At 36.4% G+C, this 13,103-nt stretch overlaps 1 protein-coding gene across 2 annotated transcripts in view; it reads left to right on the top strand.

Annotated features, from left to right (window-relative positions):
• The window catches only part of GNAI1 (G protein subunit alpha i1), an 87,521-nt gene that overhangs the window by 48,912 nt on the left and 25,506 nt on the right, over nt 1–13,103 (top strand). For both annotated transcript variants that reach the window (XM_086696828.1, XM_086696827.1), the window contains exons 3-4: nt 8,130–8,172; nt 8,273–8,414. In XM_086696828.1, coding sequence (XP_086552954.1) covers nt 8,130–8,172; nt 8,273–8,414 — 185 coding nt within the window. The remainder of the gene's footprint in view (nt 1–8,129; nt 8,173–8,272; nt 8,415–13,103) is intronic.

Raw genomic sequence — 13,103 nt, 5'->3', positions numbered from 1 at the left:
TCATTTGCTTTGATGAGAAATGTGTTGATGTGGTTTACACCTAGCAGCAAGTGAGGACGGAAAATATAGTCTTTAGTTGCCATGTTCCCAGCCACTACTCCTGTTACAATAGGTGAGAACCCGTTTCAATGGGCAATCACAAGCTTCCACCACACTTTTCCTTTATTTTTTCCGGTTTTTAACAGAATTCTCCCTTTCCACAGTTCATGGAAATAATGTTACATTTTCTAATACTTTCTTCATGGTGTATTTCCTGCCTGCCTGCCAGCCAGCGAATATGTTTACTTCACTCCTGCCGTGTGCTAAGTGTAGGAGAAAACTTGGAGGATATCATGGTGAAAAACATCAGGGCTCCCTTCCTTCATAGCTTATAGTCCAGGGCGTGAGAAAGATATTAAACCATCAATTCTAGAAGTGACCCATGGGCCTAGGGGGTCTCTGGACCATTTTCATAATTGTACTAAGATGGTATTTGCCTTTTTAATTGTGTTGTTATTTGTTGTGATAGAACCAAAATAATAATAGGTCAAAATACTGAATCATGTCATCAATAGCACTAAATTGTACTAATAGTCATTGTATTCTTCACTACTGTGCACTTGTGATAAAACATGCTCAAGTTGTAAAAATCATTGTTAAATCTTGACCATTAGGTACATACCTCTTCAATATGCTGTGTAACCAAATATGAAATATACCAAAGTATGCTGCCATATTCCAAACCATGTTTGTTATCTTGAGGAAAGATAGTTGTATGATTAAGTTGTGAATTGAACTAGTCGCTTTTTTCCTGGAATACCATTTATACTTGAAAGAAATTGTGGTATAGTCCTACTTGGGGATTTGGCAGAGTTAGTCTGTCATTGCAAGGAAAATAGCTAACAGTGTTTGTTGCCAATAATAAAATTAAAGGTTTTAAGCAAAAAAAATTTTTTTTGAAAATTTAAAAAACTTATCCATAGCACTGAGAGCTTGATATCTTCCCAAGACTTAAAGTCTTTTCTGATGACGGTAATATTAAAAAGATGATTATATAGATATAATATAGATAATATATATTGTTATTATTTGGTATTAAAAATACATCAACATTCAATTCTGCACAGCTCAGTGAACTAATTTTCAAATCAAACATGGGTAAAATATCCATCCAAGTACAAGATAGACCAATGAGCTGTAACGTATCAAAGTACGAAAAGTTTATAGAAATGCATTATGACCAGTCTTTAAACTACCCTTTTTTATTTTTTAAATCTTTTTTTTAAATGTTTTATTTATTTATTTTTGAGAGACAAAGAGCACAAGCAGGGGAGGGGAAGAGAGAGAGGGAGACACAGAATCTGAAGCAGGCTTCAGGCTCCAAGCTTTCAGCTCAGAGCCTGATGCGGGGCTTGAACCCATGAACTGTGTGTGAGATCATGACCTGAGTCAAAGACCGTTAACCGACTGAGCCACCGAGGTACCAAAGCTACCCTTTTTAAAATTTTGGTATAGAATCAAAGAAGGCTATCTACAGTTATCTGTAAGTGCTGTTAAATTGCTGTTCCCTTTTCTGATAATTACATAATTATGTGAAAATAGTTTTTTTTATATACCTCAACCAAAGTAAAAAGTAATTGCACTATATTAAATGCAGAGAATTGAGAACCCAGCTGCCTTTTAATAACCTATTTGCAGAAATGTAAAGCAATATTACTTATTTCACTTTTTGGAACAGGGGAGACCTAGTCAACAACTAAATGATTACAGTTACTCTGATCACTAATCCAGAAAAAAAAGGAGGTGACCTTTCTTCTACCTCTTTCGTCTACCTGGTTCTTTGTCTTTAGCTTCCATCAGAATCACTTGGAGGGTTTGTTAAAATACAGATTGTTGGGCCCCCTCCCAGAGTATCTGATTCAGTAAGTTCTGGGTGGGTTCTAGGAATGTATATTTCTTAAGTGTTGGTGATAGTGTTAGTCTTGAAATCGTACTTTGAGAACCATTGTTCTGTTCCTTTGGATTGACTGAACAAATGTGCATGAGCTACCATTTGTGGGAAGAAAAAAAAATTAAGTTTATTTTAAGAGTGTGTGTGCAAGTGGGGGAGGAGCAGAGATAGAGGGAGAGAGAGAATCCCAAGCAGGCTCCACACTCAGCATGGAGCCTGATGCAGGGCTCAGTCTCATGACCTTGAGATCATGACCTAAGCCGAAATCAAGAGTCAGATACTCAACCAACTGAGCCACCTAGGTAACCCAAAAGATCAGAGCTTTTAAAAGGTAAGTAGTACAGATATAGAAACGATGACTGGAAGTGTTTATAGTTGCCAGACTTTGGGAGTTAATTAAAAATTAAACAATAGCATGTCAAGAACTATTCAGTATTTGAGGCTTTACCTTACTTACAAGCTAACACATTAGCTTACTGCAGTTTTATGCTAACTTCTGTCTTCAGAAGACAGGAGTTTCCTGGTTCAGAGATAAAAAGGACTTTATTACAACAATTGTAGTTACCAGAAGATCTGTATTTATGGCCATTTACCAAACCCCAGTACCTTAAGAGCAACACGAAGAGAGCCACCTGATGACTGCACAAGCATTGGGGTATGTTGGGGTAGAGGAAACCTGAACTGACATGGTCTGCCAGGAAAAAGCTTCCTGTGCTGCCCACAGTTGTCTCCTTTTGTCCTACCTTTCTAGAGTAGTCTTGAATGTGCAGTCATTCTTGCTTAGTGTAGTAGTATGAGACCTATTTCTGGCATGAATGGCTTAGGGATTAGTTTTATGGAGAGTTAACATTGAGAAAGTCCAGGGACACCTGGCTCAGTTGGTTAAACATCTGACTTCAGCTCAGATCATGATTTCCTGGTTCACAAGTTTGAGCCCTGTGTCAGGCTTTCTGCTGACAGCTCAGAGCCTGGAGCCTGCTTCAGATTCTGTGTCTCCCTCTTTCTCTGCCCCTCACCTGCTGGTGCTGTCTCTGTCTCTCTGTCTCTCTCTCTTAAAAAAATTGAGAAAGTTGGTCATTTGGGCAATCTAGATTCTGGTATTATCAAATTATTGTTATATCTTAGAATGCCAGATATATTCCATAAATATGTATATATTTATTTAAATAGTTCATAGCTTCTTATAGCCAACTTAGAAAGATTTTTAGGTTATGATTCCTGTTGAGGAATAATAATTAGAAACAACCAACCCAGACATCCTCCTTACAAAGGTAGCAGAGAAAGAAAACATTTTTATCAATTTTTGAATAAGCATTGAACCAGAGTTTGGTGTATGTTAGAGGCAGTCAACTAAGAGATTGCAAAAATGGAAAGGAATCTCATTCCATATATAGCCAAATGAATACAATTTAACTACATACATGTTTTCAAGTTAGATTTAACTAGTTCTTAAGTAAGAGGCTTGACAGCCTTATACACATACTTCATCTTAACTTTGTTAGTTGGGTAGACCATTTGTGTTAGCTAATTGGCCTTACCCAAAGGAGAAACACATCTCATATCTTTATGACAGGAGGTAGCTTTGCATCTTGGAGCAAGGTACCCACCCAAGTTAGGCTCCTACCCTTCCACAGAAAATGGAAGATAGGGTTGCCATCTCTCTTGATGTTTACATTTCAAAGAAATGGCTGCCGGTCTCTTGAGAAAGACATTCTGGGTCATAAAGCTGACCAAAACAAGGCCTATTTGTTTTTCTTTTCGTTTTTTTTTTTTTAATTTTTTAATGTTTATTTGTTTTTGAGAGAGAGAGACACACACACACACACACACAGCATGAATGGGAGACAGTCAAAGAAAGATGGAGACACAGAATCTGAAGCAGGCTCCAGGCTCCAAGCTGTCAGCACAGAGCCTGATGCGAGGCTCGAACCCTGAGCCAAAGTCGGACACTTAACCCACTGAGCCACCCAGGCTCCCTGGCCTGTTGTTTTTCTGAAGTGTGTATGTGTGTGTGTGTGTATCACACACACAAATTTGAAAGAGGAAAAAAGTACTTACAGTTCTAATTTTTCTGAAGTAAATGTTCTAAGGATAAGGAGGGGACCATTATCTCTCTCCGTACTTTCAGAGGGTTTAATAAAGCCTCATATCTTTATTTTTATTTTTGTTTTTATTTATTATTATTTTTTATTTTAGAACATGTGAGTGGGAGAGAGGGGCAGAGGGAGAGAGATGCTCAACCGACTGGGTCACCCTTGTGTAGCACCATGATAAACAGAAGTGACTTTAAATGCAACTTGTAATTTGGTTTTATTCTCATTTAAACTAAACTGTAATGTAGTTTTATTCAGTGTAAAATTTTGAAATTGTTAAATTCTACATAAAATTTGCATTTTTTAAAAGTGGAATGTCAGGAATTCAGAATAAATTAACTAAATCACCATTTTAATAGCTGAATAGCATGTGATACTGGGCAGCTTGAATCCTGAACCAAGAAATAAATGTTATAAATGTGACCCTAAGCAGAGAATTGGACAAAGAATATTCTTGGGGGCGGGGGGCGGGGAATAAAGAGTGTTTGGAAGAGGTTAGAGGTTCTTGGTCTTTAAATTACTTGCAGTTAAAACTTCAGATTTACTATACTGCCCTTTAACAAAATCAGGGGCAGATACTATTTGATTGTTATTTTATAATGGTAAATTATATAATCCTAGTGAAAGAATTAGAATCTAGCCAAGAGTTACTTTACTTAGATCTTGATTTGGTTTTTGGTTCCATCCTCCTGCTTGTCCTAAGTGAATGTGTTTCCCTTTCTCAAATCTCATTGTTAATAGGTGGCTATGCACATATGACCCCAGACTGCGATGAATTTCCTTCCTCTCAGTGTTACTGTGGTGGTGCTCTTTGCTACCATCTGAATGGTGCGTTATCATCAGATGCTGAGCTCCATTTCATACACCTGCTGAGCTTATTACTGTTTGGTCTCAGAGATGCAATTTTCTTTCTTTTTTTTTTTAAGTTTATTTATTTTGAGATAGAGCAAAAGCAAGGGAGGGGTAGAGAAAGAGGCAGAGAGAAAACCCCAAGCAGGCTCCATACCATCAGTGCAGAACCTGATATGGGTCTTGAACTCATGAACTGTGAGATCATGACCTGAGCCGAAACCAAGAGTTGGATGCTTAACCAACTGAGCCACCCAGGTGCCCCAGAGATGCAATTTTCTATTAGCCACTTCCTCCTTAAAGAGAGGCCCGAGGGACCCTCTCAGTGATCCCAACTTTGACTTTATAACTATTGGCTTACTGGCCTTCCATGATCATATTGCACATCTCCGTGGCCCTTTGCGAGTTAATATCTCCCTTCCTAGAACTCTGAAGTCTCTCATTTCACAGTGACCAGCTTGTTCACAGTTACTTCATAAAGTCTCTTAGTCACCTTGACCGGCCTGACCTTGTGACCACAGTGGTCACACACTTTGATCTTTCCATACATACCTAGTGTATATTCCTTGTTTCTCCTTGAAAGAAGGGTGTTCCCAACTCTTTTTAATCTGCCTCTGGATTTAAAGGGAAAAGCAATAGCTGCCTAGTTAAGTATTGCTAGGAAAATTGATCCTTTCCTCCTTTCCCCTGCCCTTCCACTACTTTGGAGATTTTTTTTTTTTTCAGTATTGCTTCTTGTCAGTCTCTCAAACACTATTGTGCTAAGATTTGTAAAGAACAACCTTTAACTCTTTCCTGTGTGCTGTGTGGGAAGAATACCAGTATTTAGAATGTTGGAACCCTAAGCAGGCAGCATTTGTAATTTTCCTATTAGGAGAATGTCTGCATGAAAATGAGAACTGAAACTAATTACGTAAATTGCTAAGCTTTGAAGGACTCTTTTCAGCATTTTTGCCTCTAGGATATCTGTTCCTCAAAGAGCACCTTGTGACTAACGAAGAAATTAGGTAGATATCCAATTAATAACACTCCCATCCTCAATCTTTAATGTTAAACAGATTTCAGGATACTTTGAACCACAAGCCATTGACCAAGATGCTCCTTACAAAGGAATCTAAGTGTCCCATGTTATTATTTTTAAAAGATATGAAATGAATCAGAACTTAATATTAGGAAAAATTTTTTTCTTGTTAAGATTATAAAATTCTCATGTTAACTCATAATTTTTTTTTTCTATTTCTGATTTTACCCCACTTGGCTCTCAGACCTCACTAGCTTGTATAATGTGAGCCTTTCTCTGGGCCTTTCAGCTGTTGAGTTTGACTAAGAATGGTTTGTGGTTCATCAAAGCTCACTATGCCAGTGGAATCACCACTTCTGTAGGTGGTTATGGGGATCTGGAAGGTCTCATCTTCACAGCATGGCTGCTACTGACTAGCTTGGCAGTGCTCTAGAAACCCAGAGGGCCGTCTTGAAGATAGCCCTGCCGGGAACTGCCTAGGGTATGTTAGGTGGGTGGATCTCTCTTGAATGATGAGAGAAATGTGTGAGCCATAATGCCTACAATGGTGCTTTTCACAGAGCCAAGTACACTGTTGTTGATTAATAAATAATGGATTGTTTATCTTGGAATTGTTTTTATTGGCAGATGCCCTGAAAGAATCAAAGGCTGTCTATAAATGAAGAATGCCCTCATTGTTTATTCAGCTCCTGCTTTTCTATTTAATGTGCTGGTATCTTGAGAAAATTTCTTAAATATTAAATCACAAGTAAAGTTTAAGCAGCTTTTTCCCCCCAGATTTTCAAATACGCCGTTTAACTATGATCTGTTCTCAGATGTCTCTGATTGTGTGTGTGTGTGTGTGTGTGTGTGTGTGTGTGTGTGTGTGTGTGTGTGTAGCTGGAGAGGGATGGGAGCAAAAGGAACAGCGCCCAGAAGTTTGACATCTAATTATAATAGGCACAAATAGCTTAAATAAATGCAAGTACATTTTGGGGTTGATTGTGTGTCTAGCACAAGGTAGGGGCTGAGACTTCAAGAAATATTCACGGAAACGTTCAGAGTGAGGGGCAGCAGGGATCACAGGGGGTAGTGGGTCAGGAAAGGTTGATAAAGGAGGTGAATTTATGGTTGGTGGAGGATAACCAGGGTGGTAATAAAAAGCAGAGTAAATTAAATTTCGGCAGGGGAAACAGTATGTTTGAAGACTTGTGGTGTGGTCACAGTAGGTGTTCTCAGAACTGTAAGTTGTTCAGTAATGCTGGATCAGAAAACACTGTAGGAATGGCTGTAGGAAAATGAGGCCCAGATAATAATCCTAGTTGTGTCTCTCAAACCGTGATAAATAGCTCTATGATATGTAGCCCTGGCCAAAGACAACATGAAGGGAAATGATAGACTTGTCCTATCTTCTTTGGTGTCCTTTGCTCAGATGTTCTCTGTATCTAGCAATCAGAAGGATCCTGACAAATAGTTGATATGATGTGATGTAAAGGTATCAGCTACTGTTAAGTGTGAAGGATAAAAGGGCTCTACTTTTATGAAGGGCTGTTTCCTTAGTAATATTTTTATGTTATGATGGCATAATGCTAGGAACCCTGATTGTGAAGAGACCTTGCGTATATGTAGAAAGTGAAGGAGCATTTTGAAAATGGATTTATGACTTGGGTGACAGGAAAGCTGGAAGAACATGGGGGAGAGACATTTCTGTCCTCCATACCATTGGATCACCATGCTAGCACATTATGTTGGCCTTGTGTCAGATGTTTAATAATGGTGGTTGAACACGCATTGCATAGGCATAACTTTTAATAATATTTTTAAATTATTTGTTGTATGGTTTGGGCACCACTGCCATCTACTTCATATCTGTGATGAAGCAAAGGTTAAAATTAGAATAACTGACCAAACAGAACATCTTCCAAGAAGGAGCAAAATTTTAAATAAAACTAATTTATAGTGCTTAAGTTTAAGTTATAGAAGATTGAATTTTTTTATTGCTTTAGTGAATACACACAGACAGCAATAGAAATATTTTTTAGTTGAGTTTATTGAATTTAAGTATCATGAAGTAATAAACAAAAGGGACTTATTCTTGATAATTTTTCTATATGTTTGGAAACCATTAAAGATTGTTTTGATATCGAATACAATTCAGCTGTTAAGAGACAGAGAGAGAAGGTGTGTATGTGTGCCTGTGTTGGATTGGATATAGCACAAGGATGAAGTTAGAAATCCTTTATTTTACTTTTTTTAGGTGCTGGTGAATCTGGGAAAAGCACAATTGTGAAGCAAATGAAGTAAGTAGACTTAAAATATTAAATTTGTTTTTTTATGTTTAAGTGTACCCTTCCATCAAAGGAAGTAAGTTGTTTTGTGTTTTTCTTTTTGTCTCATTAGAATTATCCATGAAGCTGGTTATTCGGAGGAGGAATGTAAACAGTACAAAGCGGTGGTCTACAGCAACACCATCCAATCAATTATTGCTATCATTAGGGCCATGGGGAGGTTGAAGATAGACTTCGGTGACTCAGCTCGGGCGGTGAGTTGTTAAATTCATTAGAACAGGCCTGTTGGAGTACAAAGAATAACTTACATGATAATACCATACTACATAACGTAGATTTATCCACGGTCTCGGAACCCTTTTATAAAAGGACAGTAGTAAATGAAGTGAGTCAGAAGATTTAGAAGTGAGGACCTAAGAATACACAAGATTGTGTAATCTTCTTTTTATAACTAGAATTTTTTCCTTATCCATCAGGTGATTTTGACAACTCCATAACCATGCAATATTTTCTGTATAACATGTGATACTGGGTACTCATGTATTTCCATGATGATTTTTAGTAGTTACTATGGAGTTTAGTAAACTTCCTGTGCTGATTCTCTTCAGAATTTTTTTTTCATAATTTGGAATGCTGATATAATCTAATTATTTTATTTATGCCCAGCCTAAAAAGCAATCTAACCTCATATAGTGGAAATGGTATAAAATCTTGCCTGTCTTTGAATAGGAAAATATTGGCTGTTAGAAAACATGCATTAGAATTTCAGAGCTAAAGGGATTGAGGACCTTAGGAGACCTGCAAGTTCCACCCCTTTATTTTATCAGTAAAGAAACTGGAAGCCAAGACTTGACAAGATAGGAAGACTGGTAACCAAGGTGAAGATGGTAACCAAGGCACTGGGCCCACACTGACTTCTTCGGCCTGATAACACATTTGGCATTTGATGGCAGCAACCCTGGCCTAATCCATATGACACTTTATTTTTCATTTCACTGCACCCGTTTGCTTGCTTAATCTGTTTATTTAGAGTTTTATTATTTGTGTGTTTTTTAAAACTGATTTGTTTTTAATAACTGATAATAAAACTTGACCTTCCCATAAAACTTTAACTGAAACTCTAGCTTAAATTTTAACATTTTTTTTTTTTGTGCAGAGTAGGTGTACTGTTACTACTACGGCTGCTTTTTATAGTGCTTTGTATTTGTGTGTGTGTGTGTGTGTGTGTGTGTGTGTGTGTGTGTGTGTGCGCGCGCGCGCGCGTGTATGCGCATGCCATCTACCTATACTAATACCATGAGGATTTTTTATATTGAGACTTTTTCTTTTCGTCTTCTTAGTGTCTGGTCAATTTTTTTTTAACATTGAGGCTTTGTTCATGCTTATAGAAAAAAATGAAAGAAAACAACATTAGAAAATATATATTGGGGAAATCTAAAATAAACCTGGTTTATTATTTATAAATTATACTAACATATCTTTGTAAGTTTTTGGTCCATATTAATTTACTAATTATTTCCTTTTAAACAAGAATTTAAAAACTTAATGAACTAAAATGTCCAAGTAGATTTCAAGATTATTTTTAATAGTAATTCATTACATTTTCCTGAATCCTTTTTTTATGGAACAAGATTTGATCATATCCAGACATTTATGCCTTATCTACTATTCATTTAATCATTTTTATCTTTATTCATTTGTCATTGATTCATTCAACAAATGCTTTTGTTTGTCTTTAACAGTGGGGAACCTTCCTTAAAGGAGAAAGAATTGATGTAGATTGTAGTTTACATCACTTCCACTGACAGTGATTTAAATCGTTTATCGTATCACATATAGGGTATTCTGCATTTAGATGTTATATGTGATAATTTAGAAAGATTTTGTAGCCTCCATTTTAGGAGGTGATTGAAGAGTCAGTGCAAGCAGTTTTTTATGAAGTCTTTTTATTTCGTATTTTTCTCTCAAGGACTTAGTGACAGGTCTGACTTGAAGTAACTGCTCTGTCACTACAAACTTTTTTTTTTAAGTTGCCCTGCCTGCCTCTCCCCCTCACTCCGATCCTCCCTCCCTGCCTCCCTCCCTGCCTCCCTCCCTGCCTCCCTCCCTGCCTCCCTCCCTCCCTCCCTTCCTTCCTTCCTTCCTTCCTTCCTTCCTTCCTTCCTTCCTTCCTTCCTTCCTTCCTTCCTTCCTGAGTTCTGATGCTTTGAAAATCTACGTGTGGGACTTTTTTTCTCCTCTTCGTTTCACTTAGTGCTAGTTTGAGTCACTCTTCTTAGACTGTCTAGCTGTAGCCTAGTAACTGTTTCCCTCCTACCTTCAGACTATTCCTTCTGTTTGCTTTAGCCATTATTACTAACTCCTTCACACATATGTCTTCATGTTCTCAGGCTGGTTTTGATTGGTTTTGTGTTCTACTTAAGCTTTAAAATATTTGGAGGCTTTTGGAATTGTGCTAAGAAATACAAAGGTGAACTAAACATGTACGTAAGGGACATTGGAACTTGAAATTGAAACGTGTAAGAGTTTTCTAGACAAGAGCCAGGAAAAAGCATTCTGTGAATAAGAATATATTCAAAGGCTGAATATATTTCTATTTCTCAAATACCAGTTCTTGGACATATTATCCCTGAGTCAAAGGATAACCAGATATTTAGTTTTGATAGGAACAACAGATGAGCTCTCAGAAAGAAAGTGATGTGAATAATGTTTTCTAACAACTGTGTATCAGTGTTTACCAGAGTCTTGCAAACTTAGATATTATCAACATTTTGATTTTTAATGTCTCATGCCTGAAAAATATTGTCTTCCTTTTTTTTTCTTTTTTAGTTTTTATTTTCCTGTTAGTGAGGTGGGAAATCTTTGTCTTTTAGTATTTCTTCCGTGAATTCCTCTGAGTATTCGTCATTCAGTTCTGTTAAGTTACTTGTTCTTTTCACATTGATTCTCTTTAAATATAAGGTATATTAACCTTTCTTTAAGTTTTCCAGATAATTTTGCTCAATGTTTCTTTCAATTTTTTTAAATAGCAGTAACTTTGTTTTAGAACTCTTAAATTTTTTTGCATTAATTCTGACTTCGCTGTATCTTATTAGAGAGATCTTTCTCAAACTTACAATTACTTAAATACTCTTATTTTTCTAGGATGTTTATAGTTTTATTTTTTAGACTTATCACTTCACCCACCTGGAAAAGTTATTTGTGTCTCTTGGTGGGTGGGATCTAAATATATTTTATAATCTGATCATCCTTTGCCCCTACAGCCATTCCTTAGTGACTTGAAAATTCCTCCTGTAGCAGCAAAATGGATGTTTTTCTGAACCCCATTTTTTTCCATTGATGTATTCTTTCTTTTTTTTTTTTTCCAGATCAGTCACTTGTTAAATTACTTAGCCCTTATAAGTGTCTTTTATTACAATAAGATGGAAATAATAACATCTACCTGGGAGGGTTGTGAGAGATAATGACATAATGAACATCAAGCTTTTACCATGTCTTGTTCATAATAGATGCTCACTAAATGTTTATTGCTCCTATTGTTGCCATTTATAATTATTATATTACTGTCATCCTTCTCAGAATCAATGTATTTTAGTTCCTCTTGCCTCATAGGGTTAATTGGTATTTGGTAGGGTAAGAGCACTCATTCCATTGTTTTTTTTGTTGTTGTTGTTACCAAAATATGAAGTTGGTTTTGCGTTTCTTTCCAGGTGAACTTGAGAATCAACTTAATGCCCCACATCCCTGTTGAAACAAAACAAAAACAGTCTGTTGGTATCTTGATTGGAATTACATCGTGATATGTAGGTTAATTTGATGAGAATTGACTAAAAAGATGTAAAACTTAAAGAAATGGTACTAATTTGCTGTGGTATGCTTCATATTTGGCAGTTACCAGATTTGCAAAGCAGATTACACATTAGCATTAGTTATTTAAAATCAGAGGAAACAAAATTGTTTTCAAGGATTGCATAGAGCAATCAGATTTTGTGCTGACTATCCTTTCAAAACTCTCTCAGAATGAGTTACTCAATCTGTGGATGATAAATTATTGTTTTTAATAATGGGGAGTTAGGGAAGCATTATGTAGGAGCCTATTAACATGTCTCAGGCATTGCATCATTTAAAATAGTGCTCTCTTCAAAGTGTGGTTCATGAATCTGTGTCTGTCCACAAGCATGCACGTGAGTACAGGAATTAAGGAAAAGAATTTACATTTAATGCAATTGGCAGAGTAATTTATATGGTAACTTTGATAGTTTAAGAAAATAGGTTTATATTTTGTGTGATTTAAATTTTATTTTGAAACAGATTGGAAATAAAAGAGAACAAAACATAGGACTGGTCCTTTGTCATGGATAGTTTAAGAAGCACTTACTTGGAATAATTTAGGAAACTGATTTGAATTGACTGAAAAGACCTCCCTTTCTCCCTCCAGCCTCAGCATGCACCTGCATAATGGCTACTTTTCAGTTTTTCTAATTTTGTAGTGTATTTCATTAGTTAGTTTCTGTCTGTCTGCCTAAATTGCCAGATTGTGTCTGAGAAAGGTTGTAACAATTTACCTTCCTGTCCTGTTTCCTAGAGTGCCTTTTCTTAGCACTCTGGGTAGCCAAAATTTAGAAATCTTAACATTTTTAAAATACTGGCTAATTTATTAGTATCGGTTATCTCATTTTAATGTGCATTTTTAATTTTTAGTCTAATTGCAGTTTTCCATATCTCTGCTAACTATATTTTTCTTTCTCTTTGTCAGTGACCTGTTTTATGCCTTAGTCATTTACCACTTGGATTCTTGGTGTGTTGATTATGTATGAAACCTTTGTCCACTAATGTTTTTTCACATGTCGCTTATTGCCTTTAAATCTTAGGGTTTTTGTTTTCTTACATCTTCCTCTGTTATTTCTTCCGTTATGTTTAAATTTAGAAAATCTCTCCTAGAT

Source organism: Puma concolor, chromosome A2 (genome assembly GCF_028749965.1).
Source record: "Puma concolor isolate L17-30 chromosome A2, mPumCon1.1.hap2, whole genome shotgun sequence".
Lineage (NCBI taxonomy): Eukaryota > Metazoa > Chordata > Mammalia > Carnivora > Felidae > Puma > Puma concolor.
The sequence above is the reverse complement of the archived record's forward strand: the minus strand, read 5'-3'. Positions and strand labels throughout refer to the sequence as shown.